The sequence below is a fragment of the Geotrypetes seraphini genome, chromosome 14, assembly GCF_902459505.1.
Source record: "Geotrypetes seraphini chromosome 14, aGeoSer1.1, whole genome shotgun sequence".
Taxonomy (NCBI): Eukaryota; Metazoa; Chordata; class Amphibia; order Gymnophiona; family Dermophiidae; genus Geotrypetes; species Geotrypetes seraphini.
The window spans coordinates 24,735,657-24,763,327 of record NC_047097.1 but is presented as its reverse complement, the minus strand read 5'-3'; the positions used below and the strand labels follow the sequence as shown (position 1 = coordinate 24,763,327).

The following is a 27,671-nucleotide window of genomic DNA, read 5'->3' as shown; positions in this document are numbered from 1 at the left end:
CTTCAGATCTGGTCACATATTTCAGTTAATACAAGTTTACTATTTAACGTGTAATAATTTTTGCAAAAAAAACATACAAAACAGAAGTACATAAAGCAGTAACTTCACAATCAAAAGGCAGATAGGTTATGGTAGATAGTGCTGGTGAACACATTATCTTCAGTAAAGAAATGCATTTATTCATCAATAAGCTATCAAAATTGTAGGGCTGCATCTGACAAAACCACCTAAGAACTGTCCCCATAATTACTTGTACTTGATTGTCAGTGTATATAGATCATTTACATAATTCACAAGGCTACAATACCCCTCTTCAAAAGGTCTTACAGTCCATTTGAAGAGAGACAAATAATATACTCAAGGTACAAATGGTGGATAGGGAAATAAATCCAAGATTTCCCTGGTCACAGTTGTATGCTTTAACCACTCTGAGCAAAATGATGTGAATGTTTTTTTTACCTATCCCTGGAACCCAACAAATTTCTGGAGCAATTGAATAGCTTGTGTACAAAAAAGAAAAAAAACCCACACATCCAAGCTAATTAGAGGACTTGATTACACTATCAAAATACACAGACTAGACTGTACAATTTTATTTATTACAATACATTTTGTTGAGGTTCTTCAGTAAGAGATATGTTATGCCATGAGCCATATTTATTCATATCCAGATGAGGAATTTTGCTATTTTACTCTGCTTTGGTATCTTGCTTTAATTTCATGAAGAACTCTGGTTTGATGACACACCGATAGGCCAGAAGTTGGGGCACAATTCCAAGGAGGATATTTAATGATAAAAAGACCATTTTAGCTTCTTGTGGCACTCTGTAGATGTAAGGAGTTCTGGCATGGAGAGAAGCACCAATATGGGAAAACTGGGCCTACAGACATAAAACAGAAACATAAGGAAGGTAAATGAGATGTGTATCTTCCACATGTAATATATGTCACAAAATTTTATTGTGGACCTGTTCTCTTCCATGCAATTCAATCTAAGGAGATAATCATGATGAGGAGGGTCTCAGGGATCAATTCTAGGTATGGCTTGATTTAAAAGTTGGGTTCTCACAGACAATGGAGGGGGGGGGGAGGCCCACCTCCAAGATTTACTGGAGTAGTGGGGGGGGAGGGTGGAAAAGGGGTGATGAGAAGAAAAACTCCCTACCTCCATAAATCATCAATACAGAGTGACTCCCAAATATTACCTTTACCTAAGTAATAGCAGCCTTGCATGGTTTTCCAAGCTGGCATGCGATCTCAGGCCTTGTGGAAGACTTGCACCCTCCTCCACATAGGGCTTCCTGTTTTCAGTGGAAACCCATGAAAGGCTATGACATCCACAGGGTCTGAAATTTAAAGCAAGAGCTGAAGCTCCATGCTGACTGCTTAAGGCTGCTGCTTTCCTGCAGCCAGCAGAGAAAGAATGTTCAGGGCAATCCCAGTTGGAGACACGGCTTCAGCAGCAGCAAGTTAGTGGCTATTAAGTTTAGACCTCAGAGGCAGTTGCTAGTATTGCCTATGCATAAATGTAGGTCTGGTTCTAGCATTGTTTCTGTTCAATATTTTTGTGATCAGTATTGTGGAGGAGTTAGAAGGATAGGTTTCCATTTTCGTAGATGACACTAAGATATACAAGCAGAGTGGACACTAATGATGATGCAGAAAAAAATAAAAGTGCAGTAAAATGCTTTGGAAGTTAATATTCATAACAAAGAATGTGCAGAATCAGAGAGATAATGATGGGAGTGATAAGCTGATGTGCACTTCAGGAGAGAAACGCTACTCGTTTTGGTAGTAATGTACATTATTAGAAAGCTTCGTAATAAGATACTGAGATAGATCTAATGATTGATTTAGCATTGATTCTATAAGAATCATAGAGCAATAACAATGCTTAAAATGATCTACCAGTGCAGTTAATAGAGACCAGATTCTGGACAGGCCTGGGACAAAAATGTAAGACAGTGAAAAAGAAAAGAACCCCCCCCCCCCACTGGGGGTGGGGAACTGGTGTTTGGTTCGGGTATTGGAACTGGTATGGGGATCTATTGCCTCATCTAGCCAAAGTGGAAGAACCACAACTGGGTAGACTGAATGAACCAGACTGGTCTTAATAAATGATGGCAGGATGTTCATTAATAAAGATCCCATACGGAAACATCTTGCCCTTCCCCACTGTTCTTTTCTTGAGTATGTTTCTGTTGCCACACACTGCATGCAGTTATGATCTCTAATTTATAGTTCTACTTCTGCTACTTAAAGAACTCCAAAATCCCTTAATGTTATTTTTTTATGGGCATCAAAATTAAATTTCCTCTAACAGTTTCTTTACATTGAGGTATTGGCCTGGTTTGAAAAGCAATAAGAGTCTTTCTGCTGCCAGGAATTCATGAACGTACTTTCCCATCTCTATTGTTGAAGACGGCATAGTAAGAAAAACAGCTGGAGTAACTCCAAAATGTGTGTTCCATTACTTATAAGATGCAATGAGGAGTACATCCAACTAAGTAAGTACTTTTGACAGTGCTCCCAGCGTGCAAAGGGACAAGATAGGTCAAGTCATTGTCAAACAACTGCAGTACAATTATGACCCATTTCTATGCGATAGGCAAAGAGCTGCATAAAACTTGGTTGCATTAGTTTCATTCAGTTTGCCTTTACCTAGAGGTCTGGCTCAGTTCTCTGTCAGCCTGCCATTCAGGTCCTATCTCCCTAAAACAAAAGGCTTCAAGTATACTGTACAATCTTTTATTTTATATAGGGAAATCACTTTTTATAAACCAAGCCTTCAATGTGCTAGCACCATTTTGATCTCTTCTTATCAGTTACCCATGCTGTTATTCCTGTCAACAGTCACCTTTCTTCTCTCCAAGCTAAAAACAGCCTCATCTATTTAGTTTGATGCTGCTGTGCCCAGAAATTCCTTTTTTTTATTCCACTGGACTCAAAAATACCCTGTTGCAGAGCTTAGAAACTCATAATATAGACTACAAAGGAGAAAATACCTTCCTCGAAGTGCTGGCAGTGATAGCCAAGGAAAAAGAAACTTATTAAACCAAATAAGTATCTTTAATACTGATAGAAATATTGTAGAATGCTGTAGAACATTTTATCAAATGACATACTCAAGTTATTGTTATTTAAAAATAACTTGAAACACACATGGCATTATATACCAAATAGGCATCCTACAACACTGCTAACCTATATCATCCTCTCACTGAACTAGATTAATAATCTTTTATATTTAGTTACTCATTTAAATATAACCTTTGCCAGTGTCCAGTTTAAATTTACAAAAGAAGTCATACACAGAGGGGCACTCAGTGAGCTCAAGGCATATTTTCAGCATTAACAAACATTTAAAGATAGAAGCAATATAAAAGCTGTTGTCTTTTTGCCTCCATCTGTTAGCAGCTATTTCAGGCCGCATGACCCTTCTGTGCTGCACAAGGAACCTGAGATGATAGCTGAGGATCACAATAGGAGTGTGGGTTGGTTGTTTTTGCAGGACAGAGCTGGGAGAGAATTTTATGAGGGAAAGAAGTGCTGGATTCTTACTAATTCAGCAGGTACAAAACATTACAGTCCCCCCAATGGCATTGTCTGTTCAGTATACACTACAGGTCTTGTCATTTTCCGCTTTATATTGTGCCATTGGTGGAAGTCCATTGTCAAATTTACCAAAGTTTTTCCACAGAATTCTTACGCCTTTGGGACTCCCGGGAGTGTGATATGTATTCATTCCTCTAGTACCTGCCAACAGGCTGTCATCATAAACATGAACTATATCACCCTGAACCACACAAACCTACCCAAGCCTTTGTCTGTGCATGCATGGATGTTGACATGACGTCAAGAGGCCCTCCAGATCTAGCCCTGAGGTCAGGGACTTCCAAAACTCTAACAAACTGCTGGGTTTTGGAAATCCCTCTGGGCACCCAGACAGTCCTCCAGAAAGAGGACATGTCTGGGTTTTCTCAGATGTCTGGTAACCCTAATGCAGGGCAAACTAAGTGAACCTAAGAAAACACTCAACCAAGAAGTATAGTACTTGCCTAAGGGAGAGAAAATCTATTGTCCTGTTGAAGTTTACCTTTTAGAAAAACTATTTACAGGCTGAAAGCAAAGCTTTAAAACAAAAAAGGGAAATGTTTTTAGTTGAGGCACTATAGACTAGCTCAACAAGATGTGATTTAGGAAGTGCAGCAGAAAAGAAATTTTATTTTTGTCTCACTAATTTTCCTCCTGCTCCTTGGGGCTTCCAGTTCAATGAGAACCAGGACTGGAAAATGGCATTGTGAAAGCTTAATTCATAACTACCTGGGGATTTTTATCCTATTTTTAGACCCCCTCTCACCTCACAGCTCAATAATTGCAGAAACAATCTTTCAGCAGGGTCCAAGTACCACAGCAGTCTTGAACTCAAACCCTTTGCAGGGGGCCACATTTTGGATTTGTAGGTACTTGGAGAGCCACAGAAAAAAATAGTTAATGTCTTATTAAAGAAATGACAACTTTGCATGAGAAGTACCTACAAATCCAAAATGTGGATTATCTGAAATTATCAGAAGCAATTAAGGAAATATGTATAAACTATACTTTATAAACTATAGCTTATAAATCTTTCCTTAATTGCTTCTGATAATTTCAGCTATACACAGCTGAAGCAGTGCACCAAGCAGAAAGTGAAAAACTATCAAAGTATCAACTGCAAGAGACAAGATTTTGGACCAACTGATTCTTTATGGAAAACTTGTGCCTTAAGTGTCCGGTGGTTGCGTCTCACCTCCTCCAACACCGGACACATGCACAAGCTGCACTGTTTCCAATTGTTACCTTACATTCTGGACTTTGCAGGGCCCAGAAGCAGGCCAAATGGAACAGGAAGGAAAACTGCTAGGCCCTATTAGCCAGTTCTAATAACTCAGCTACAGAACTTGTGATTCCTTTTTTTTTTTTTTTCTTCCCCTATAGAATCCTGAATTGTGTTTTACCCAATCTGATCGTCTCCCTTGTTAGAATAAGGTAAAGAATCATGTTGGTCCTAAGTTCTCTGTTGACACCAGTCACAATCACAGCCTGCATTTATTTTAGCTATTTTTATATATTATTTCTACTTAAAAAGTTCATATTTTCAATTGTTTTTAAAGACCAAACCGCAACAATAACAACTTGTGCGCAGGTAGTCTTCTCATCAATCCTACCAGTTAGAGGCAAGGGAAGAGCCAGAGATGAATGCATCCTGAGAACGAACGAATGGCTACGAGGATAGTGTCAAGATATGAACTTCGGATTCCTGGATCATAGAGAGGCGCTGCAAGGACTACAGGGACCAGACGGACTCCATTTAACCAGCAGAGGTAAGAACATCTTCGGACACCGACTAGCCCGCCTACTTCGCAGGGCTTTAAACTAGGTAAGTTGGGGGAGGGGACCTACTCATATACTGGGGTGGAAAGGAACTATCCTGATGGGACGAGTCGACACTCAGATTCCGAGGTAAGGACCCAATATGCAAACAGTTCTCTTGGAGCCACACAGACTCGGTCAGGAATAGCCTTACAGGGACTCAGCAAACACAAAGTGTGGAGGGCCATGTATGTTAATGCACACAGTTTAGGCAATAAAATTCTAGAACTAGAAACTGAAATAAGGGATGCCAATCTGGACGTGGTGGCAATATCCGAGACTTGGTTCACTGACGCACATGGGTGGGATATGGCTATACCGGGGTACAATCTACTTCGTCAGGACAGAGAGGGCAGGTTAGGTGGAGGGGTAGCACTATACATTAAAGAAGACATCAAAACTACCAGGATCACTGATGTCAAGTATACCGGGGAGTCCCTCTGGGTTAACCTGGCACGAGGTAGTAAAAAATGCCTGTATCTTGGTGTGGTATACAGACCTCCAAGACAACCGGAAAACATGGACGCAGAATTGAAGACATAGAGAATATAACTCTACGGGGTGACACTGTGCTGCTAGGGGACTTCAACATGCCTGACGCAGACTGGAACACATTTTCAGCAGCAACCAGCAGCAGCAGGAGGCTTCTGAACTCCATAAAAGGAGTACATCTCAGACAGATGGTAACGGAGCCCACTAGGGCCCAGACAATCCTAGACCTGGTACTCACAAACGGGGAAAGCATCTCAGAGGTCTCGGTAGGAGATACGCTAGCCTCCAGCGACCATAACATGGTATGGTTCAACATTGGGAAAGGATCCCCTAAATCAATTACAAAAACAAAGGTGCTCAACTTTCGGGGCGCCGACTTCGCACGTATGGGAGATCACGTTCATCAGACGCTACAGGACCAAGCAGAGACCGGCAATGTGGAAACTATGTGGTCGTACCTGAAATCATCCATACACGAAGCAACTAATCGCTACATAAAATCAGTAGACAAACGGCAAAGAAACAACAAACCCCAATGGTTCACTGAAGAGATCTCACTCCTCATTAAGGAGAAGAAAAAAGCATTTCTTTCCTACAAACGCACCCAGAGAAGAGAAACTAAAGTAGAATATAAGACCAGATCTGCAACGGTCAAAACAGCAGTTAGGGAGGCCAAACTTCGAGTGGAAGAAACTCTGGCAAAAAACATTAAAAAAGGGGACAAATCCTTCTTTAGGTATATCAGCGATAGGAAAAGGAACACAGACGGTATAGTACGCCTTAGACAACCGGACGGAAACTACGCGGTGGCGGATTCAGAAAAAGCAGAACTACTAAATGAATATTTCTGCTCAGTCTTCACCTGCGAAGCACCGGGACACGGACCACAGTTGATGATAATACAAGACGTGGATGACCCGTTTCAGAATTTTGAGTTCACTCCTGGGGACGTCTACAACGAACTGGCAAGGCTAAAGGTAAACAAGGCCATGGGACCGGACAATTTACACCCAAGAGTGCTCAGAGAATTGAGAGATGTCCTGGCAGAACCATTGGCGGTGCTCTTCAATCTCTCACTAAGTACGGGGAAAGTTCCGTTGGACTGGAAAACAGCCAACGTCGTTCCTCTACATAAAAAGGGTTGCAAGGCTGAGGCTGCGAACTATAGACCGGTAAGCCTCACCTCAATAGTGTGCAAACTCATGGAAACACTAATTAAGTATAAATTAGATACGATCCTGAACGAGGGAAATCTCCGGGATCCCAGCCAACATGGATTCACCAAGGGTAGGTCATGCCAGTCCAATCTAATAAGCTTCTTTGACTGGGTAACAAGAAGACTAGACTCAGGAGAGTCCTTGGACGTCGTGTACCTGGACTTCAGCAAAGCGTTTGACAGCGTCCCACACCGCAGGCTGCTGAACAAGATGAAATCTATGGGATTAGGAGAGACTCTAACTGCATGGGTTAAAGATTGGCTTAGTGGCAGACTTCAGAGGGTGGTGGTCAACGGTACCCTTTCTAAAATGTCGGAGGTGACCAGCGGAGTGCCACAGGGTTCGGTCCTGGGCCCACTCCTCTTCAACATATTCATTAGGGATCTGACTCAAGGGCTCCAAGGCAAGGTAACCTTATTCGCTGATGACGCCAAACTATGCAATGTAGTAAACGGCTATAATCTTCAGGATGCTATGGAGCAAGACCTGCGTACTTTAGAAAATTGGTCCTTGATCTGGCAGCTGGGCTTCAACGCCAAGAAATGTAAGGTCATGCATCTCGGCAACGGAAATCCTTGCAGAACTTACACCCTGAATGGAGAAACTTTAGCCAGGACTACGGCAGAACGAGACTTAGGAGTAATCATCAGTGCTGACATGAAAGCAGCCACTCAAGTGGAGAAGGCTTCATCTAAAGCACGGCAAATGATAGGTTGTATCAAGAGAAGCTTCGTCAACAGGAAACCTGAAGTCATGATGCCACTGTACAGAGCCATGGTGAGACCGCATCTGGAATACTGTGTTTAATTCTGGAGGCCACATTACCGTAAGGATGTGCTCAGAGTTGAATCGGTTCAGCGGATGGCCACCAGGATGGTCTCGGGGCTAAAGGGTCTCCCGTACGAAGAAAGACTGAGCAAATTGCAGCGCTACACTCTCAAGGAGCGTAGGGAGAGGGGAGACATGATTGAGACATTTAAGTACATCACGGGACGGGTAGAGGTGGAAGATGATATCTTTCTTCTCAGGGGACCCTCGACCACAAGAGGACATCCGCTCAAGCTCAGGGGAGGGAAGTTTCGTGGAGACACCAGGAAATACTTCTTCACGGAGAGAGTGATTGAGCATTGGAACGAGCTTCCAGTGCAGGTGGTCGAGGCACGCAGCATCTCAGACTTCAAGAACAAATGGGATACCTATGTGGGATCCCTACGAGGTCATGCCAAGGGATAGGGTCATTAGGACTGAATGAGCGGGTCAGTAGAGTGACAGTATAATTACAATTATTCTTTAGGGGGTCAGTAGACTCAAGAGGGTGGGTAAATAGTGTGGGCAGACTTGATGGGCTATGGCCCTTATCTGCCGTCATCTTTCTATGTTTCTATGTTCTAACTTGCTCACAAAAAGAGATCCAACAACAGCAGTTAAGAGTAGGAAAAAAGGAAGAAACATGCTATTGTATATTAAAGGTAAGATTAAAAGGACAAAATTGCAGGACTTAGATGGAAGAAAGAGGCACTCAGATTTTCCATTCCCTCTTTCCAGATTAAGCCAAATTGCACTGGTGTGACATGCAGAGAAAGTGGACAGAGATTTAAATTAAAAACATAGCTATAAAAAGGAATGTACTAAAAATAGGTGATTTTGATATGTTGAAAGTTGACTGGGGCATCTTTTTCCAGGGAAATCCTGGATTCTCTATAGGGAGAACTACTCCAGCTGTTGGTAAAGGAACTCATGTGAGATGGAGACACACTGGACTTGGTAACTAACAAACAGGGGGAATGTTTCTGATGCTAAAGTACATTGGTGTAGTAAGGGAGGGCAGTCCGTCTCAGGTGCCGTCTTAGTGGGGACACTAGCACCCATCCTCTCTGCCCCCTGCTCCTTCCCAAACCCCCCTACCACACGTGTGCGCCCCTTCCCTTCCCGCGTACCTCTTTAATCTTTAATTTTCCCAGCATGAGCAGCATTACGAACTTGCTGCCCGCATTGGTGTCGGCTCTCTGACATCACTTCCGGGTCCCGCACCTGCGTGATGCTGCTCATGCTGGGAAAATGAAAGAGGTACGAGGGAAGGGAAGGGGGATGCGGAGAAGAGGGAGGGGCACCACTCACTCTTGCTACGCCACTGTTACAGTGGTTGATCACCTGGCATTTAGTGGTTCAATATTAATATGCAAGCGAGGAGGGTTTATTGAAAAGTGAAGGTTCAAGACTTTAAAAAAAGACTAATTTTAACAAGATGGGGGAATCCCTCCAAGAGTAGTTAGCTGAAAACATCAGAAGTAGGAAAGCAGTGGTGTTCCCATGCCAGCATGATAGTTTTCTATAACAGCATCTTGGTGCACAGATACCATTAAAGAATTAGCACCCAAGGCATGGCACTGAGGCACCTAAATGGAGACATCAGTTTATAACATTGCCTCTATTCAACTGTTCATCAAAGGTCAAAGTCAATGGAGAAAAAGCACAGAGAATTCAAGGGGAGATTGACAAGTTGCTTATGAGTAAGGAATCGGCAAGTTCCATCTCTAATTTTGAAATCACCAAACAACGAATAAAAATAAACATTTTAAAATAAGACAACAACCAGAGAACAGGAAAGCTGATAGAATGCTTGTACTTCTGCTTGAAAAATGACTTCACGTTGACAGGATAAAGATTACACACAGAAAATCAACAATCCAAAAGTGACCAAGACTACTGTATTGATTTTATTATTTATGCAGCACTCATAATACCTGAGCTAATCCTCCAGCATGTACAAGCGATAAATCGGGCATCCAAGAACATCCAGGAACCAGCAGGCCATACAGTGAGATTATACAGCATGGAACTGTGTAGAACATATAGATGAGCATCTGTATTTTTAATTAGAAAAATATTACCCTTTAAAACAATGAGCAAACTTTCACACTGCTAGCGTCAACTCTGCAAATAGTCACAGCCAGTGTTAAAACTAAATATATATATAAATAATCTTTGAGATGGAGCTTCTTCCCCCTCCCCCTTTCCCTCCAGCAGCATGGAACTGCTGTGATGCAGCCTAGTATGCCCAAAGACCATATTAAAAAGGGATGTCATGGATATCCAATTTCCAGCAACACCAAGTACACCCCACCCCCTCCAGATTTCCTACCACCCCTATCACCCATAACTACCAGGATTCAGGTGCAATCCCCAGATGTTCCTTCCCTGGCAGCTCCCAGAATCAAAATGGCACTGAGGAGCTGAGACAGACATTGTGATTCCTGGAGCTACAGGGGCAGGAGCACCCAAGAACCCACCCCTGGAGTGCAAAATTAAATATATCATGCAAGTCACAAACCTGAGGTACCACAACTTAGTGACTTCATGTTAAAATTTTGCTGCTGTAAAATACTGCATTTTGCCACCGTTTATCACCTAGCTCTCTGAATGCTTCAAGTCACTGCTATGGCTGGGAAAAAAGCTTGCCGTGTTTAAATGGCACCAGATTAACCCCTTTTACGAAGCCACATTTTTATCACTGACCTCAGCAGTATTAGGTCCAACGCTCATAGAATTCCTATGAGCTAATACCGCCAAGGCCAGCGATAGAAAAGCCTAACGCGGCTTCATAAAAGGGATGGTAAATTGGCACATGATTGCATCTCTGGAAAACAAGAAGGGTCTATAGCATTGCCCTAGAAAGCAAACTGGGCATAACAGATGGGCCTGATATTTGCCAACTGACTCTGTATTTATTATGTCAACAACAATTCTGTTCTCATGTGACAATTAAGACAATCATGTTTACCTGAATTTTTGGATAGGCAGCTGGATCTTTTAGGTATGGCTCTTGACGCTGAACATATAATCGACAGAATTCAGCAGGACAATCTAAAGCAATCTAAAGATAATCATAAAATAGAAACTGCTGTAGCAATATCTTTCTCAAATATGCCATGCCAGAATTATATCAAATCTCATTGTCACCACTGACCTGAGCACATGGCAGATTTGCTGTATGCAGTTGTACAACTAATACTTTGAAAGCTGGCACCAATTCTAGTGGACATCTGATCCAGTAGGGTTTATTTATACTAACAATTAAAAAATATATATATTGAATACCTAGAGGGACATTTAAAAAAAAACATCTAAATCCAACTTGAGGGGAAAAATGGCCATTTTCGAATGATAAACTGCTGGACATCCAAATGTAATTTTTTTTTTTTTTTTACTGTTTACTTACAATTGTAATTGGTACATTTGACCATAGTAAATATTGAAGAACTAAGGCCAGCCAGTACTGGGCAGACTTGCACGGTCTGTGTCTGTATATGGCCTTTTGGTTGAGGATGGGCTGGGGAGGGCTTCAATGGCTGGGCGTGTGTGGATGGGTTGGAGTGAGATTGGACTTCAGCAGTTGGAACTTAAGCACAGGACCGGGTAGAGCTTTGGAATCTTGCCCAGAAATAGCTAAGAAGAAAAATTTTTTAAATTGAATCAGGTTGGGCAGACTGGATGGACCATTCGGGTATTTATCTGCCATCATCTACTATGTTACTATGTTTCAAGTTATATACATTAAAGCAGTGGCATAGTAAGGGTGGGGCACTATCTTGGAGGGGGCGCCAGCACCTTTCCTCCCCTCTGCCCCCCCCAGTATCTCTAGCTCTTCGCCGGCACATGCAGCAGCTCTAACGTGAAAATTTTGATATGAAATTCAAACATTTTAGAAGTGTTTGGGCATATAATTTAGAAGATCTTCCCTTTAATAGTACTAGGATTTATTTTGTCTATTTCGCTTTACAGACTGCGGTAAGAACAAGTCCTAGGACAAAGCCCCTAAATTATAGGACAACAGTAAACATCAATAGAATTAAGCTTTGGAACTCGTTGCCAGAGGATGTGGTTTGGACAAGTTCCTGGAGGAAAAGTCCATAGTCTGTTATTGAGAAAGCCACTGCTTGCCCTATATCGGTAGCATGGAATATTGCTACTCCTTAGGGTTTTGGCCAGGTACTAGTGACCTGGATTGGCCACAGTGAGAATGAGCTTCTGGGCTTGATGGACCATTGGTCTGACCCAGTAAGATTATTATTATGTTCTTATCTCTAATCCTAAACTCCTACCTGATTAAATATGGTACAAAAGGATAGTCCTTAACTGCCATCCTAAAAACATGACAGCATTTAATACCTCAGATTTTACATGGTAACTTATTTCCATAAGTCAGGATCACTTCCAGGTCCCGCAACTAGGAAGAATAGCCTTGCTGTTTACTCTTTCCAAAAACATAAGGCTAGGGGGCTTGCAATGAAGCTACTACATAGTAGATTTAAAATAAAAAGGAGAAAATATTTCTTCATACAAAGTGTAATTAATCTTTGGAATTCATTGCTGGAGAATGTGATGAAATCAGTTAGCTTAGCAGAGTTTAAAAAAGGTTTGGATTATTTCCTAAAAGAAATGTCTATAGGTAATTATTGAGATGGCTTAGGGAAATCCTAGGAAAAGCAGCATAAAATCCGTTTTACTCCTTGGTATCTAGATAGGTATTTGGGACCTGGGTTGGCCACTGGTAGAAACAGGAGTCTGTCCCACTATGGCAGCTCTTACATTCTTATATTAAACAACACTACAAACAAACCCAAATACCTAAACCATGCCATAACCCGCAACTCTGCAAACTAAAAATAATCATAAATGTAATCAAAAGCATAATTACACAAACTCAGAGTACAAGCTTACAATCAAGCACTGAACATGTGCCAGGAGGATCACTGGTATCCTGATATCAGTCTTGTGCCACTTGCATCCCTTGAAGGTGATAGTTTCTCAACCACTTTTCTTCCTTCACCAGGAATTTGCACCTAGACACAGTGAAATAGAAGTTCCGAAAAGCTCTTGCTGTGACAACCTGGCTGGCTCAGGGGGTTGAGTGCTGAGTTAGTAGCAGGAGACTGAGGTTTTGATCCTCAGCTAAGGAGTAGAACCTAAGTGCTGCATTTTGTGTCAACAACTAGGATTTGAGCTCAGAGATGGAGAAATAGAAGTTACGAAAAGCTCTTGATGTGAAAGCCCGTCTGGCTCAAGGGATGAGTGCTGGGTTAGTAACAGGAGGCTGAGGTACAAATCTCAGCTAAGGAGTAGGAGCTAAGAAAGGAGGGTAGCTTCTATTCTGATGCATTTTGTGTCAATGACTAGGATTTGAGCTCAGAGATAGAGAAATAGAAGTTACAAAAATTTCTCACTGTAAAAACCTGGCTGGCTCAAGGGATGAGTGCTGGGTTAGTAACAGGAGACTGAGGGTTTGAGTCTCATCTAAGAAGTAGGAGAGGAGGGTACCCTCTTATCATTTTTTAATTTTTTTTATCAATTCAAACAAGTACATAAACAATTGCACAGGAAATACTGAATATATCTCTTCAATTCATCAAATAATAAATGAATATGAAACATAAAGAGAAGAAAATTCTTTATCATAGTCCACCTGTGGGGGGAGAAAAAGCATCAAGAAACCACCTTGTGGGAATCAAGGTTTTAACTAAATATCTAATAAGAGGAAAAAATATTTGAGCAATACATCATTCCTAACATTCCATGACTACATTTATACTGTTTTGCTCTGGACCGCAGTAGGAATTCCTTTACCTTCCAAAAAAAAAAAAAAACCCCAATTGGGCAGATTCAAAGAAAATATACTTGTTCCTCTGATAGGAAACACTAGGAAACAAAACCCTTACAGGGAAATCTTAATTGAAAGCTTGCCCCCAAAGAAATCACGCTTTTACGGTATGTAAGAAATTCTTTCTGCATATGGTCCGCAAATTTAATCACCTCACTCGTCGTACCTATGTCCAGATTGTTTATAAAGATGTTAAAGAACACGGGTCCAAGCACCGAGCCCTGTGGCACCCCATTGGTATTTTGTTCTACGTCTGAATCATATCTCCCCTGTCCCTCCTTTTCTCTAAGTCTAAGGTATACATATTCAGGGCTTCCAGTCTCTCCTCATATGTCTTTTGTCGCAAAACTCCTATCATTTTCGTATCCCTCCTCTGGACCACTTCAAGCCTTTTTGTGTCCTTCGCCAGATACGGTATCCAAAACTGAACACAATACTTCAAGTGGGGCCTCACCAATGATCTGTACAGGGGCATCAACACCTTCGTTGTTCTACTGGTTACGTCTCTCTTTATACAGCCCAGCATCCATCTAGCAGCAGCCACCGCCTTGTCGCACTATTTTTTTGTCTTTAGATCTTCAGACACTATCACCCCAAGGTCCCTCTCCCCATCCATGCATATCAGCCTCTCCCCTCCCAGCATATATGGTTCCTTCTGATTAATCCCCAAATGCATTACTCTGCATTTCTTTGCATTGGATTTTAGACCATTCCTCTAACTTTTGCAGATATTTCTTCATGTTTTCCACGCCCTCCTCGGCATCTACTCTGTTACAAATCTTGGTATCATCCGCAAAAAGGCAAACTTCCTTCTAACCCTTCAGCAATGTCACTCACAAACATATTGAACAAGATCGGCCCCAGTACCGAACTCTGAGGGACTCCACTACTCACCTTTCCTTCCTCCGAGCGACTTCCATTAACCACCACCCTCTGGTATCTGTCCGTTAACCAATTTCTAATTCAGTTCTCCACTTTAGGTCCTAACTTCAGCCCTTCAAGTTTGTTCAAGGGCCTCCTATGAGGAACTGTGTAAAAGGCTTTGCTGAAATCCACGTAAATTACATCTAGCATATATCCTCGATCCAGTTCTCTGGTCACCCAATCAAAAACTTCAATCAGGTTCTTTTGGCACAATTTACCTTTAGTAAAGCCATGTTGCCTCGGATCCTGTAACTATTCTTTATTTCAACAACTCTTCCATTATTTTTCCAACAACCGAAGTAAAGCTAACCAGCCTGTAGTTTCCCGCTTCATCCCTGTGATCACTTTTGTGACTAGAGACCACATCCGCTCTTCTCCAGTCCCCAGGAACCACTCCCGTCTCCAGAGATTTGTTGAACAAGTCTTTAATAGGACCCACCAGAACCTCTCTGAGCTCCCTCGGTATCCTGGGATTGATCCCGTCCGGTCCTATCGCTTTGTCCACTATCAGTTTTTCAAGTTGTTCATAAACACTTTCCTCCTTGAATGGTGCATAATCTACTCCATTTACTAGTGTAACTTTGCCAGACAACCTCGGTCCTTCTCCAGGTTTTTCTTCCATGAACACAGAACAGAAATATTTAACAGGTTTGCCTTTTCTTCATCACTCTCCACATATTTGTTCCTAGCATCTTTTAGTTTAGCAATTCCATTTTTCATCTTCCTCCTTTCACTGATATATCAAAAAAATTTTGTCTCCCTTTTTAACATTTTTTAGCCATTTGCTCTTCTGCCTGCGCAGTCACTAGGTGTATCTCCGTCTTGGCTTCTTTCAGTTTCACCCGGTAGTCCTTTCTGTACTCTTCTTCTTGGGGTTTTTTAATATTTCAGGAACGCCTACTCTTTTGCCTTTATTTTCTCCGCTACTAGTATAGAGAACCATGTCAATTTCTTGTTTTTATTTATTTTCTTCACATAAAGTTCCGTAGCCATATTTATAGCTCCTTTCAGCTTAGACTACTGTTTTTCCACTTCTCTTATGTCCTCCCATCCTAACAGCTCTTTCTTCAGGTACTCTCCCATTTTATTAAAGTCCATATGTTTGAAATCTAGGACTTTTAGTATCGTGCGGCAGCCCTCCACTTTAGCCGTTATATCAAACCAAACCATTTAATGATCGCTACTTCCCAGGTAAGCACCCACTCATACATTAGATATACTCTTTCCATGTATGAGGACCAGATCCAATATCGCTGTTTCTCTCGTGGGTTCCGTCACCATTTGTCTGAGCAAAACCTCTTGAAAGGCATCCACAATCTCCCTACTTCTTTCCAATTCCACAGACGGAACTTTCCAGTCCACATCTAGCAGGCTGAAATCTCCCAACAGCAGCACCTCCTCTTTCTTTCCAAACTTTTGGATATCCACAATCAGATCTTTATCAATTTGCTGCGATTAAGTCGGAGGTCTGTAGACTACACCCACAGCCCCACAACACATACGCCGAACGAGGCATAACGCACTGTCAAAGGACGCATATTGCACCAAACAGAGATCACGCAGAATGCCATCATTCACCGAGCGCCCCACGGGCCTGGACAAGTTGTGACTCAAACGATATTTGCCAGGCTCCTTCTTTGGAATAATCGCCAGCGGAGACAATATCAGTACCGGGAACAGGCACTCTTGGAAGGGCCCCGCAGTCTGTGCCCTCTCGAGTTCCTCCTTCAACTTCCTACAAACCTCCACCTGTAGCTGAGAAACTGAGGAAGTGTTGGAAGCCTGCACGTTATCTAATGGAAGCGCATAAGGAATCACAAAACCCTCACTAAAACCCTCAACCAAAACAGCCGCCACCCGCGAATCACCATACAGATCGAGCCACGGCTGTATGGCAACCCTTGGGACCCCACCTAACCTAGCCGGGGCAGACAGCACTCCAGCTCCTTTCTTGGGGCACTTGAGAGCCGAGTGACCCTGACCACATATGGAACAGGCGTGACGAAAGCGACAGACGGTAAAGGAGCAGGCCAATTTATTAACTGCCAGCAACGGCCGGAGCCACCCCCGGCCCCCCTGGCGGACAAAAGGAACGCACCCCCCCCGAGGCCTGAGAGCCCAGCTTAGCCGAAGTACTCAGCCCCGATACCCCCGGTTTTGCCATATGGGTGATCCACAGATTAATGTCCTGCGTACCCCAGGACATGTGCCAGTTCTCCTCCATCTTGTTGCGGAACACCTCGTCATAGTTGAGCCACACCCAACCCCCAAATCGCTGACACGCATCGAGGATGGAGTCCGCAAGAGGCCGTAATCCTGGGGACGTTCCCGCCCCAGACACTGGCTAGCCGTAAAAACGCAAGCGTCCAGTTTAGAACATTGCGAGAAACCGCACCCACTTTTAGCTTCCCTCCCTTTTTCTTACTCTTCTTCTTCCGACCGCGAACCCGACCTTATAGGAGTTTAAAAATGTCCACACGTACGCTTCCTAATCTTATGACGTAGGGACCGCGGGACCTTCTCCCATAGCTCCGACAGTGCCAAGGGCTGGGACCCCCCGATCATCACCGTCCTACACCAGCCCCTCCCTCCCCGCCGAGGTAACCCAGAGGAGGAAGATGACGTAAAAGAGGAAGAGGACGAAGAAGAATCCCTGCCCCCACGGCCCTTTTTACCCCTCCCCTTCTTCTTCCGGACACCATCCCCAGCCCCTAGGGCCATGTTACCCGCAGTCTGGTCACTTCCAGCTCTGTGTCCGCTGCCGCCCGCTCCCAGAGTGGCGCCATCCACAGCAACCACCATAGCTGGACGCTGGCGAGCCTGCCCAGGCTCCTCAACGCCGATCCGCAGGGCTTCATCCAGTCCACCTTGAGCCGTTCCAGCAGCAGACGTCCCAGACACACCGTCACGTCTTAGGTCCTGTGGGAAAAAATCCGGACAGGGGCCAGCAACCTGCACAGCATGAGGGTAAGTTAGCCCCGTGGAACCAGCCCCCGCATGCTGGCCCCCCGCCCCCACGAAACCCCCTGACCCCCCAGTAACACTCGGACCCCAAGGGGATGGTGGAACAACGCCCATGAACAGAGGCGAGACCATCGCCCAGGGACCTACTCCCCAAGGAGGACCCCATGGCTCAACCGCCCATGGGGACCACCAGCCCGACGTGCCCCCTGGCGACCCTCCGCCCATACCTGATGTCGAGGGGCGTACTGGAGCTTCAGTCACCCCCCCAAATCCCCCCCTTGCAGGAGAACAAGTCCTCATCCCCAGATTGTCTGTCCCTGGCGCAGACCTAACCACCCCCTCATCCTGAGGCACGGCCAGAGGAACACCGGCTGCAAGCAAGGTCCTCGCCGGTGTCGGGTGTGCTGATGGAGTCTTGCCTGCTATTTTCGGTCCCCTCAAGGGGATTTTGTCCTTTTGCTGGTCTACCTCCGAGTTCTGCAGCATTTGGAGGCGGTTTCTGCAGGCCCTCTGGGACATTTTTAGGCACTGAGGGCAGGCAGCCATGAGGTGAGCCTCCCTGAGGCAACAGACACACACTTCGTGGGGGTCCATGGAACTCATTTTCCTTTTGCAGTCCGGGCACTTCTTAAAGCTCGGTTTTGCTGCAGTCTTCTCTTTTTTCTGCCATTCTTCTTCTTTTCCTGATGTTTTTTGGGTTGTTTTTTTTTTTAATGGAGAGCGATGATCCATCCGTTGGGGAGGGCGGATGAACTAAACTGAATTAGAGAGGGCCAGCACAGGTATATATAGGGCTACCACAGGTATATATAGGGCTACCTGCACATGCTCAGATGAGGCTCCCAAAAGCCTCACCTGAGCTCTGGGAAAGCAATTCCAAATTGGTAACGTTAGAGGACGTCACCAAAGTGTGGCTGACTTAAGACTGCTTGTCCATGGAGAATGTTTTATATATAGACCCTCTTTCTCAAAACCATAGCACAGTTTTTAGCACCAGCTGCAGCAGTAACAGTTCAGACACTCATAGGAATTGAGTGTCAGAGCCGTTACCCCCGCAGCCAATGCTAAAAAACCGTGCTACGGTTTTGTAAAAAGGTGGGATAATACTTTTAATATTGCAGGCTAGCAAGCTCTGTTAAAATTTTTCTAAATAGCAATAAGTCAAAACTAATAATTCAAACTCACCATGCCTCTAAATAAACAAAATATGGTTGCAAATATGAGGTAGGTGGCCAACACTAGATCGAATGGTCTTCCCAACAGTCCTTTCTTCTGGATTTCTTGAATCACCTAAATATAACATAAAAAAGGTAAATAACACATGTTGAGAATCATTATCTCATGCCATATGTTGTTAGTAAATGACTCCAACAGTGAAACTTTCTTTCATTATTTTCTAGGCTTTATTGTTTCCATTTCTTTGTTAATATGAAAGGCAATATTTAATTCCAGGAAACATTATTTTTAAAAATCTAACTGAAAATTCTTTTTTTTTTGTTGCCCAGTAGTGTTTTTCTGTTTCTTTAGGTTTCTAGTAGTGAATGGCACGGGAAAAAACTCTGTCCCTGTTACTGCCCCGTCACCGGACCACCGTCCTTTTCACCGCCACTGTCCCGTCCCCAAACCCGCCGTCCCCTTCACCGCCCCATCCCCGCAGCATCCACCCTTCCCTCTCGCCACCTCACCGCCCTTCTGTGGCCCGAGAATCTCCCTCCCTCCCCCTTACTGTTGCAGCGTAAAGAAACTTAAGGTAGGGAAAGTGCGCAGTCACCGATCGCACGTGCGGCCCCTTCCCTCCCTCCGACCAAATCTATCTCCCTCCCTCCCCCTTACCTTTGCGGCACTTTAGAAAAGAAACTAGCTGCCCCTGGAGGCAAGAGTTCTGTTCAAATTCACCTGTCTTTGTTTGAAATCTATTCTTGGTTTGGCCTCTCATGTACTTGCTCTCTCATTTCAACTTGGATTATTCCATTAGACCTACACGCAGAATCCACATGTTTATCCATCCATCTATAAAGGCCTGCCGATATAGAAGATTCTTGGACAGAACACTCGCCTTCCAAGCAGGTCATCTGAACAATTGGCTTGGTAACATTATTACACACTCCTCATCCTATCTAAGTTTTAGAAAACTAGTAAAAACAAACTTGTACAATAAATTTTTAACCTAAGATCTCTTAAAGCCCTTCCCCTTTTTAGTCTAACCAATTTGTAACCAAGATCTCTCAAGCCTTCTTAGTACCCTGCTTACATGTACTTGACGACTTTACAGTGTGCCTATTTTCGCTGATCGTGCACTGATTGTTCCAGCTCCTCTTATCTCTGTATCCTGCTCTCATGTATTCAATGACTTTTCATTGTGCCTATCTTTGCTGATTGTCCAGCTCTTCTTATTGTAAATCGCTTCAAACTATTATGGCTTTGGCGGTATATAAAAATAAAAATTATTAAATTATTATTATTATGCCTGTGCCGCCCTGCAGTCACGTGTGTGGGTGGAAGCTTCTCCTCTGATAATTGTCATTTTATAAACACAAATAAAACAAAGCAAAGGTTCAACAAAATCCATCTCCCCTCCCTTTCACAAATATCCCCTTCACTATTGTGAAAACTGAACAAACCAAATTACTATAGAATGCTACATAGAAAAATAAAGCTAACAGAATACTTTAGTCCTAGCAAATATTCACTCTTTGACTGCCTGTTATACTAATAGCTATTGTATGGATCTCATGCCAGCATGGTGATCTGGAACACATTAGCACAGCAGTTCTCCAAATCACTTGAATTATTATAGTTTATTCAAAAGTTTCTATACTGCGCAATGTCACCTCAGTAACTATAGAAAAATATAGTGTAAAATATAGACAGCAGATATAAATTCTCAAAACTGATACATTTTGATCACTAAATTGAAAATAAAATAATTTTTCCTACTTTTGCTGTCTGGTGATTTCATGAGTCTCTGATTGCATTTCCTTCTGACTGTGCATCCTTTCTTTCTGTACTCAGGCCCAACAATTGTCTGTTTCTATTCCCTTCCTCCTTCCTTCCTATGTCCTTAGTGCCCCCAGTGCCCCCTGATGGAATAACAGAAATTAATCAAAAACTCAACAAAATCAGCCTCTGGCTTCGGCATATTAAACTATCACTGAACATTCTTAAAACTACTAGTGTCCTTTTCTCGCCTTCTCCAGATGAACATTTATGTCTACCCATCAGTATCAACTCCTCCCCAATTCAAATGGATAGCAAAGTTTTAGACAGGGATCTTAGCTTTCATTAACAAATTAGTGTAGTTATGCAGAAATGTTTCCATAAGCTTACGCTCATCCGTTCTATTTCCTCTTTTCTTGATCCCTCCTCCATTAATATCCTGATTCACTCCCTAGTAATTTCAACTATAGATTACTGTAATGCCCTCTATCAGGGCATAACCCAGAAAGAAATTTGCCGTCTACAACTATTGCAAAACACAGCTGTTAAATTAATCTATCACGCAAAAAAATTTGATCATGTCACCCCTCTCCTCTGTAAAGCATATTGGCTACCTGTCACTCATCGTCTCTCCTATAAAATACTCCTCCTCACTTTTAAAACAAAAAAGTCTAACCAACCAGTGTTCATAGATAAACTGTTGATCCCTTACTCATCATCAAGGGCCCTCCGATCAAATAATCAAAATTTATTCTCTATACTGTCAATACGGGAATTGTTTTACGATACTACTCACAAATCTGAGGGGGCCGCCGCGGGAGCGGACTGCTGGGCATGATGGACCCCTGGTCTGACCCAGCAGAGGCAATGCTCATGTTCTAAATCCATCTTTTAGGTTACCGCCCCCTCTCTGTGAAATGCCCTTCCACTAGACATTCAATAGAAGAACTCACTCAGAAAATTTAAAATCAAACTTAAAACTTTTCTCTTTAAAGATGCTTTTACTCTTTAGCATCAGCCTCTGTCTCCTAATTCTCTGATTCATGTGTAGCAGTGAAACATCTAATACTTCTTTTGAAGTGATTCCCCTCCTAATATCTTTACCACTCCCCCACTTACCGTCCTTTTTTCATTAATTTTACTTTGATGTATTTTAAACAACTTTTCCCTCCCCTACTTTCCTTTTGTTTCATGTAGGTTAATCTAAATTTGTCCAGTATATTTTTTAATATTTGATAAATTATTGTTTTTATTTACCTATTTTAATTGTTTCCTATAATCTTTTATAACGTACACCGTCTAGACATGTATTTTGATAGACGGTATATCAAAAATAAAGAAACTTGAAACTTCCCATGTCCTTAATGCTCCCAGTACCTCCTTCCCATGTCCTTAGTGCCCCCACTGCCTCCTTCCCATGTCCTTAGTGCCTCCTTCCCATGTCCTTAGTGCCCCCAGTGCCTCCTTCCTATGTCCTTAGTGCTCCCAGTGCCTCTTTCCCATCTCCTTAGTGCCTCTTCCTATATCCTTAATGCCCTCAGTGTCTCCTTCCTATGTCCTTAGTAGTGCTGCCCGGTTCACTGATTCACTTCGGGTGAATCGATTCTAATCTATTCAAAACAAACAAAAAATATCGGCTTCCCAATTCGGATGACCCTCCCCCCCTTGCCCCCTAAAGCAGAAGCCGGTTAGTGTTGCGGTCCAGTTCCCCCCCCCCCCCCGGCATCTGGTTCCCCCCCCTGGCGTCTGATTCTCCCCCACCCGACATCTCGCTTCCCCCCTGGTCTCCCCATACCGTTTATCTTATAGAAGCAGCCTGCAGCAAGATTGCGATGCCAGCGATCTTTGCACTGCTTCGGAGCTATTTCCTCTGCCACGGTCCCGCCCCTCCTCAAGGGGAGGGACAGGCCTTCAAGGGGGGGAGACAGGCCTTCAAGGAGGGACAGGCCTTTCCAGGGGGGGGAGGGTAAGAATCCTTCGAGGTGGGACAGGCCTTCAGGGGTGGGATGCAGGCCTTCAAGGGAGGGACGGTGACAGGCCTTCAGGGGTGAGATTAAGACCTTTGCGTGGCAGGGAGAGAGAGGAAGCGATCGCCTGGGACGCTGTCCCTGAAAACAGGACATTTTGGCGTCCCGAAGCTGTATGTGGGGACAACGGGACAGGGGATCTAAAAATGGGACGGTCCTGTTCAAAACAGGACGTATGGTCACCTTAGGTATAGAAGCTTTCAATAAACATAAAATGCTGACAATGGTAGAGAGGCGCATTCTAATCACTTTTTCTGCCTCACTTGGCAATGCTGAAACCTGTTCCATATCGTTTTTATTTTTGTAAGGGACGTACAAACTATAACATATAATAAACAGAGCCCCTCTCCCATGACCACCAACACACAAGCTATTGCTAAGCCTAATAAAATTCAAACATGTCCTGGTTATTCATACGAGTGTGGCCCAACCAAAAAAAAAAATATATATATATATATAAATAACCATAATTAAGTATGGCATGTATGAAACACTGTAAGGTTACACATAGTTCAATCATTTACCTTGGCTGAAGGATTATGAATCACCGAAGCTTGATTATAGATTCTAAACCCAGCCCATAAAGGAAGGCAAATGAATGGTACATTTAAGAGAAAAGCAGGACATATCTGTGTTCCATATTTACCTATTAAAATAAAGGAAACAGTAAAGTTACAAGATTAAAAATTGTTAATTATATCGACTTGATATAGTCTACACCAGTGTTTCTCAACCTTTTCAAGCCAAGTACCCCCTAAGCCAGGGGTCTCAAAGTCCCTCCTTGAGGGCCGCAATCCAGTCGGGTTTTCAGGATTTCCCCAATGAATATGCATGAGATCTATGTGCATGCACTGCTTTCAATGCATATTCACTGGGGAAATCCTGAAAACCCGACTGGATTGCAGCCCTCAAGGAGGGACTTTGAGATCCCTGCCCTAAGCCTAACAACCGAGTACCCCTGGCTAAACTACGTCCCGGACCCGCCCAAACTCCACCCATGACTCCACACCCATAATAGTAATACTAATTGTAATGCAATTTCTTCCATCCATTTTTCTTATACACATAACATAATCTTACTAATACATAATGGTAACCACAAAATTAAAAAAAAACTAAGCACACTGTACGCAGAGAAAATGTTAATTATCATTTATATTCGGGGTTTTTAAAAGATGTCAAGGCAGATGACTTTAAAATATGCAATGTCACCTCAGTAACAACTACAGAAAAATAGACAATTATAGTGCAAAATATAGACAACAGATATAAATTCTTAAAAAGCACAGTTACTTACCGTAACAGGTGTTATCCAAGGACAGCAGGCAGCTATTCTCACTAATGGGTGACGTGATCCAACAGAGCCCCGATGCGGACACCTCACAAGCAGTCTTGCTTGAAGAAACTCGAAATTTCGAGTCGCCCGCACCGTGCATGCGTGAGTGCCTTCCCGCAAAACGCAGGGTGCGTCTCCTCAGTTCAGATAGCTAGCAGCGAAACCAACCCGGGGAGGTGGGTGGGTCATAAGAATAGCTGCCTGCTGTCCCTGGATAACACCTGTTATGGTTATTAACTGTGCTTTATCCCAGGACAAGCAGGCAGGTATTCTCACTAATGGGTGACCTCCAAGCTAATCAAAGTGGGATGGTGGGAGAGTTGGCAACTTAGGAGAATAAATTTTGCAATACTGTTTGGCTAAACTGTCCATCCCGTCTGGAGAAAGTATCCAGACAATAATGAGAAGTGAAGGTATCAACTGAGGAACAAGTAGCAGCTTTACAAATTTCCTCAATAGGTGTAGATCTAAGGAAAGCCACAGAAGCTGCCATTGCTCTGACCTTATGGGCTGTGACTTTACTGTGAAGAGGAAACCCAGCCTGGGCATAGCAGAATGAGATACAAGCCGCCATCCAATTAGAGATGGTACGCTTAGAAATTGGACATCCCAACTTGTTCGGATCAAAGGAGACAAAAAGTTGAGGAGCAGTTCTGTGCTTGGTGCGTTCCAAATAGAAAGCCAAAGCACACTTACAGTCCAGAGTATGAAGAGCTGATTCTCCAGGATGAGAATGAGGCTTTGGAAAAAAACACTGGAAGCACAATTGACTGATTTAGATGAAATTCTGTGACCACTTGTGGCAAGAATTTAGGATGAGTGCCGAGAACCACCTTATCATGGTGGGAAACTGTAAACGGTGGGTCCAACACCAACGCTTGAAGCTCACTCGCTCAACGTGCAGAAGTGATGGAGATTAAAAATACCATTTTCCAAGTGAGATATTTAAGATGAACAGAAGACATTGGTTCATATGGAAGCTTCATCAGTCTAGTGCGAACAACATTAAGATCCCAAACCACTGGAGGCAGTTTGAGAGGCAGCCTGATAAATCTGGAAACAAGAGGATGAACTGCAAGAGATTTATTGTTGACTTGAACATGGAAAGCACTGATAGCACTAAGGTGAGCTTTGACTGAAGTGGTTTTAAGACCTAAGTTGGATAAGTGTAGATGATATTCCAACACTGAAGGTATGGAAGAGGATTAAGTATCGTGATGATGAAGAATACACTATGCTGAAAAAGTGTCCACTTCTGTTGGTAGCTCTGCTGTGTAGAAGGTTTTCTGGATGCTTCTAAAATGACTGACTGGATCAGAAAAATCAGCATCTGCTGAGGTCAGGCTGAGAGGTAACAATTTGTCAGGTTTAACAACTGCAGGTTGGGATGAAAAAGAAACCCTTGACTCTGAGTGAGAAGAGATGGAAAGATCTGCAGGATTATTGGATCTTTGACCTTGAGCTGAAGTAGAAGGGATAACCACGGTTGTCTAGACCACCAAGGTGCTATAAAGATCATGATAGCTGAGTCTTGTTTGAGCTTAGAAATTGTAATTAAGGATCCTATTCGTCAGCATGAAATTCTGATAAAGGCAATGTCCAAATTTGTCTATCATATGGTCCTCATGTCCTGGAAGTGCCAAGGCATAAACTTTTGCATTGGAATATTTTTTAAGGGTTGATTTCACCACTAATGATTGACGTTGAAGCTGTGGCTTATCAAACCCTGGACAAGAAATGAATCTGTATAGGGAATCAAGTTTTCTCAGAGCTACTGTGATAGTTAAAGGCGTTTCCCAATTTTTAAGAAGTGTCTCTTTAAGAATGCCATGTAACAGTAACTTAAGGAGTTCTTTGGGAGGTTCATCATAGTACAAGGCCTCCAAGTACTCTGCACTATGATCAGTGTCAGCTTCCAATTTAATAGGTAGGGCTTTGTCTAATGTATCTAGTAAAAGAAAGTCTTTCTGAAGGAGATTTTCTTCCAGGAGGCATTTTTCTGTGGCGACTTTTCCGAAGGAATGCCATAAGACTCAAGTGCAGATAAAGTAGGTGAACAGTCTTGAGTCAGAAAGTAAATCTGAATCATATAGAAGGCTTGGAGACACTGGATGTCGAGGAGAATGTTGTCTATGAGAAGAGTTTTGATTTCTTCGGTACCAATCTGATGAAGACGAGGAAGATGACCGATGAGTGTCTCTCTTATGCTTTGAAGTATGAAATTGACGTGATGAGGAGTGATGATATCTTGAAGTCGAATGCCCTGAAGAAGAGTGTTGATGCTTCGAAGTAGAGGATCAATGCTTCAATGAGGTATGTTGGTGACAAGAGCGAGAACCTCAGTGTGAAGATCAATGTCTGGAAGCTGAACATCATTGAGAAGGGGAACGATAGTGTCTCAAAGGAGATCCCTGAGGAGTTCAATGCTCCAATGGATAGCTGACAGAGCTACCTTGAGGCCTTGTAATGCTATGCTCAAGTTGGGCCAGTACCAAGGGAATCGATGCTAGCACTGGTATGCATTGAGTGCAGTTTAAATATATTACCGAGCTCCCTCTGGAAGAACTCATCAAATTTTTCCCTAAAAGTAGGCACCAGTACTGATGGCTCAACAGCCGGTACCATTGGTGCAGCAGGTTGTCTCAGAGTGGGTGACCTCAATGAGTATGCACACAATGCAGGAGAGACAACCTGTGAAGCTAGAGAGCGATGGCATCGTTGTTTGGTCTCCATCAAGGGACTCAATGCTGTAGAGACCTGCGACGCTTGTTTGAAAGCAGCTGGTTTATCTGATGACAGAATCTCTTGCGATATCGATGTCAAAGCCAATCCCAGGGTTTTCGATGGTAGCACCGAACAATTGCTCCTGCTGAGTGCGATGGACTTTAAGAGAGCGTGACTTTAAAGTTGAACAGCAAGAACAAGTCTCAATTTTGTGTTCAGTGCCTAAAAATGTAGATATCAATTATGAGAGTCTGCAACAGAAATAGACCACTGACATCTGCCACACTTTTTAAAACCCGTCAACAATTTCAACATAGAGAAAAAAATTACTTCAGCGAGATTGAACTCAACTGTCACTGGAATTTATGAGAGAAAAGAAAAAAAAATTAAATTCTTCTCCGTTCCCTCATTGTTTATGAAAAAATAAATAAAGAAGAAAAATTACACCAAAGCGGGAAGGCAAACTTAGGCTGAACAGAGTTCAGCCAAATAGTACTTCTTTGCTCTATAGAAAACAAAAAGCTGAGGTACTGTGAACCTCAGTGGGTGAGAAGGCAGTCGTGAAGTTTCTAAAAACTTAACGTGACAGTTCACTTGTCAAACTGTTCGTTCCGAGCTCCGTGGATGACATCACCCATTTGTGAGAATATACTGCCTGCTTGCCTTAGGATAAGCAAAGATACTTATTTGTAGCAGGTGTTCTCTAAGGAGAGAAGACATATATTCTCACATGTGGTACTCTAAGCTGTCAGGATCATGACTCTGGAAGAGATTAATAAATACATAAACATGAGCCTGGTGAAACCCAATAAGGCCAGAGGGAAAGTTGGCTCTCAGAAAATGAAGAGAGTTTGCAGAATTACTCATCCAAACTGACTGCCCCTTCTGGAATTGTGTTCTAAAATGCAATGAAAGGTAAACATAGCCACGGAATGGGGGAGTGACCGGGGGGTGCAGGTTTGAGTGTATGATGGTTGTAG

General features: G+C 43.1%; 1 protein-coding gene across 10 annotated transcripts in view; it reads right to left on the bottom strand.

Moving 5' to 3' along the window:
- Positions 1 to 578: 578 nt before the first annotated feature.
- TM6SF1 (transmembrane 6 superfamily member 1) overlaps positions 579 to 27,671 on the bottom strand; it is a 74,287-nt gene continuing 47,194 nt past the window's right edge. For all 10 annotated transcript variants that reach the window (XM_033919886.1, XM_033919882.1, XM_033919884.1 and 7 more), the window contains 5 exons: positions 23,156 to 23,277; positions 18,853 to 18,957; positions 10,903 to 10,995; positions 9,866 to 9,985; positions 579 to 881 (listed from right to left, as the gene is read on the bottom strand). In XM_033919886.1, coding sequence (XP_033775777.1) covers positions 690 to 881; positions 9,866 to 9,985; positions 10,903 to 10,995; positions 18,853 to 18,957; positions 23,156 to 23,277 — 632 coding nt within the window. In that variant the 3' untranslated portion in view covers positions 579 to 689. The remainder of the gene's footprint in view (positions 882 to 9,865; positions 9,986 to 10,902; positions 10,996 to 18,852; positions 18,958 to 23,155; positions 23,278 to 27,671) is intronic.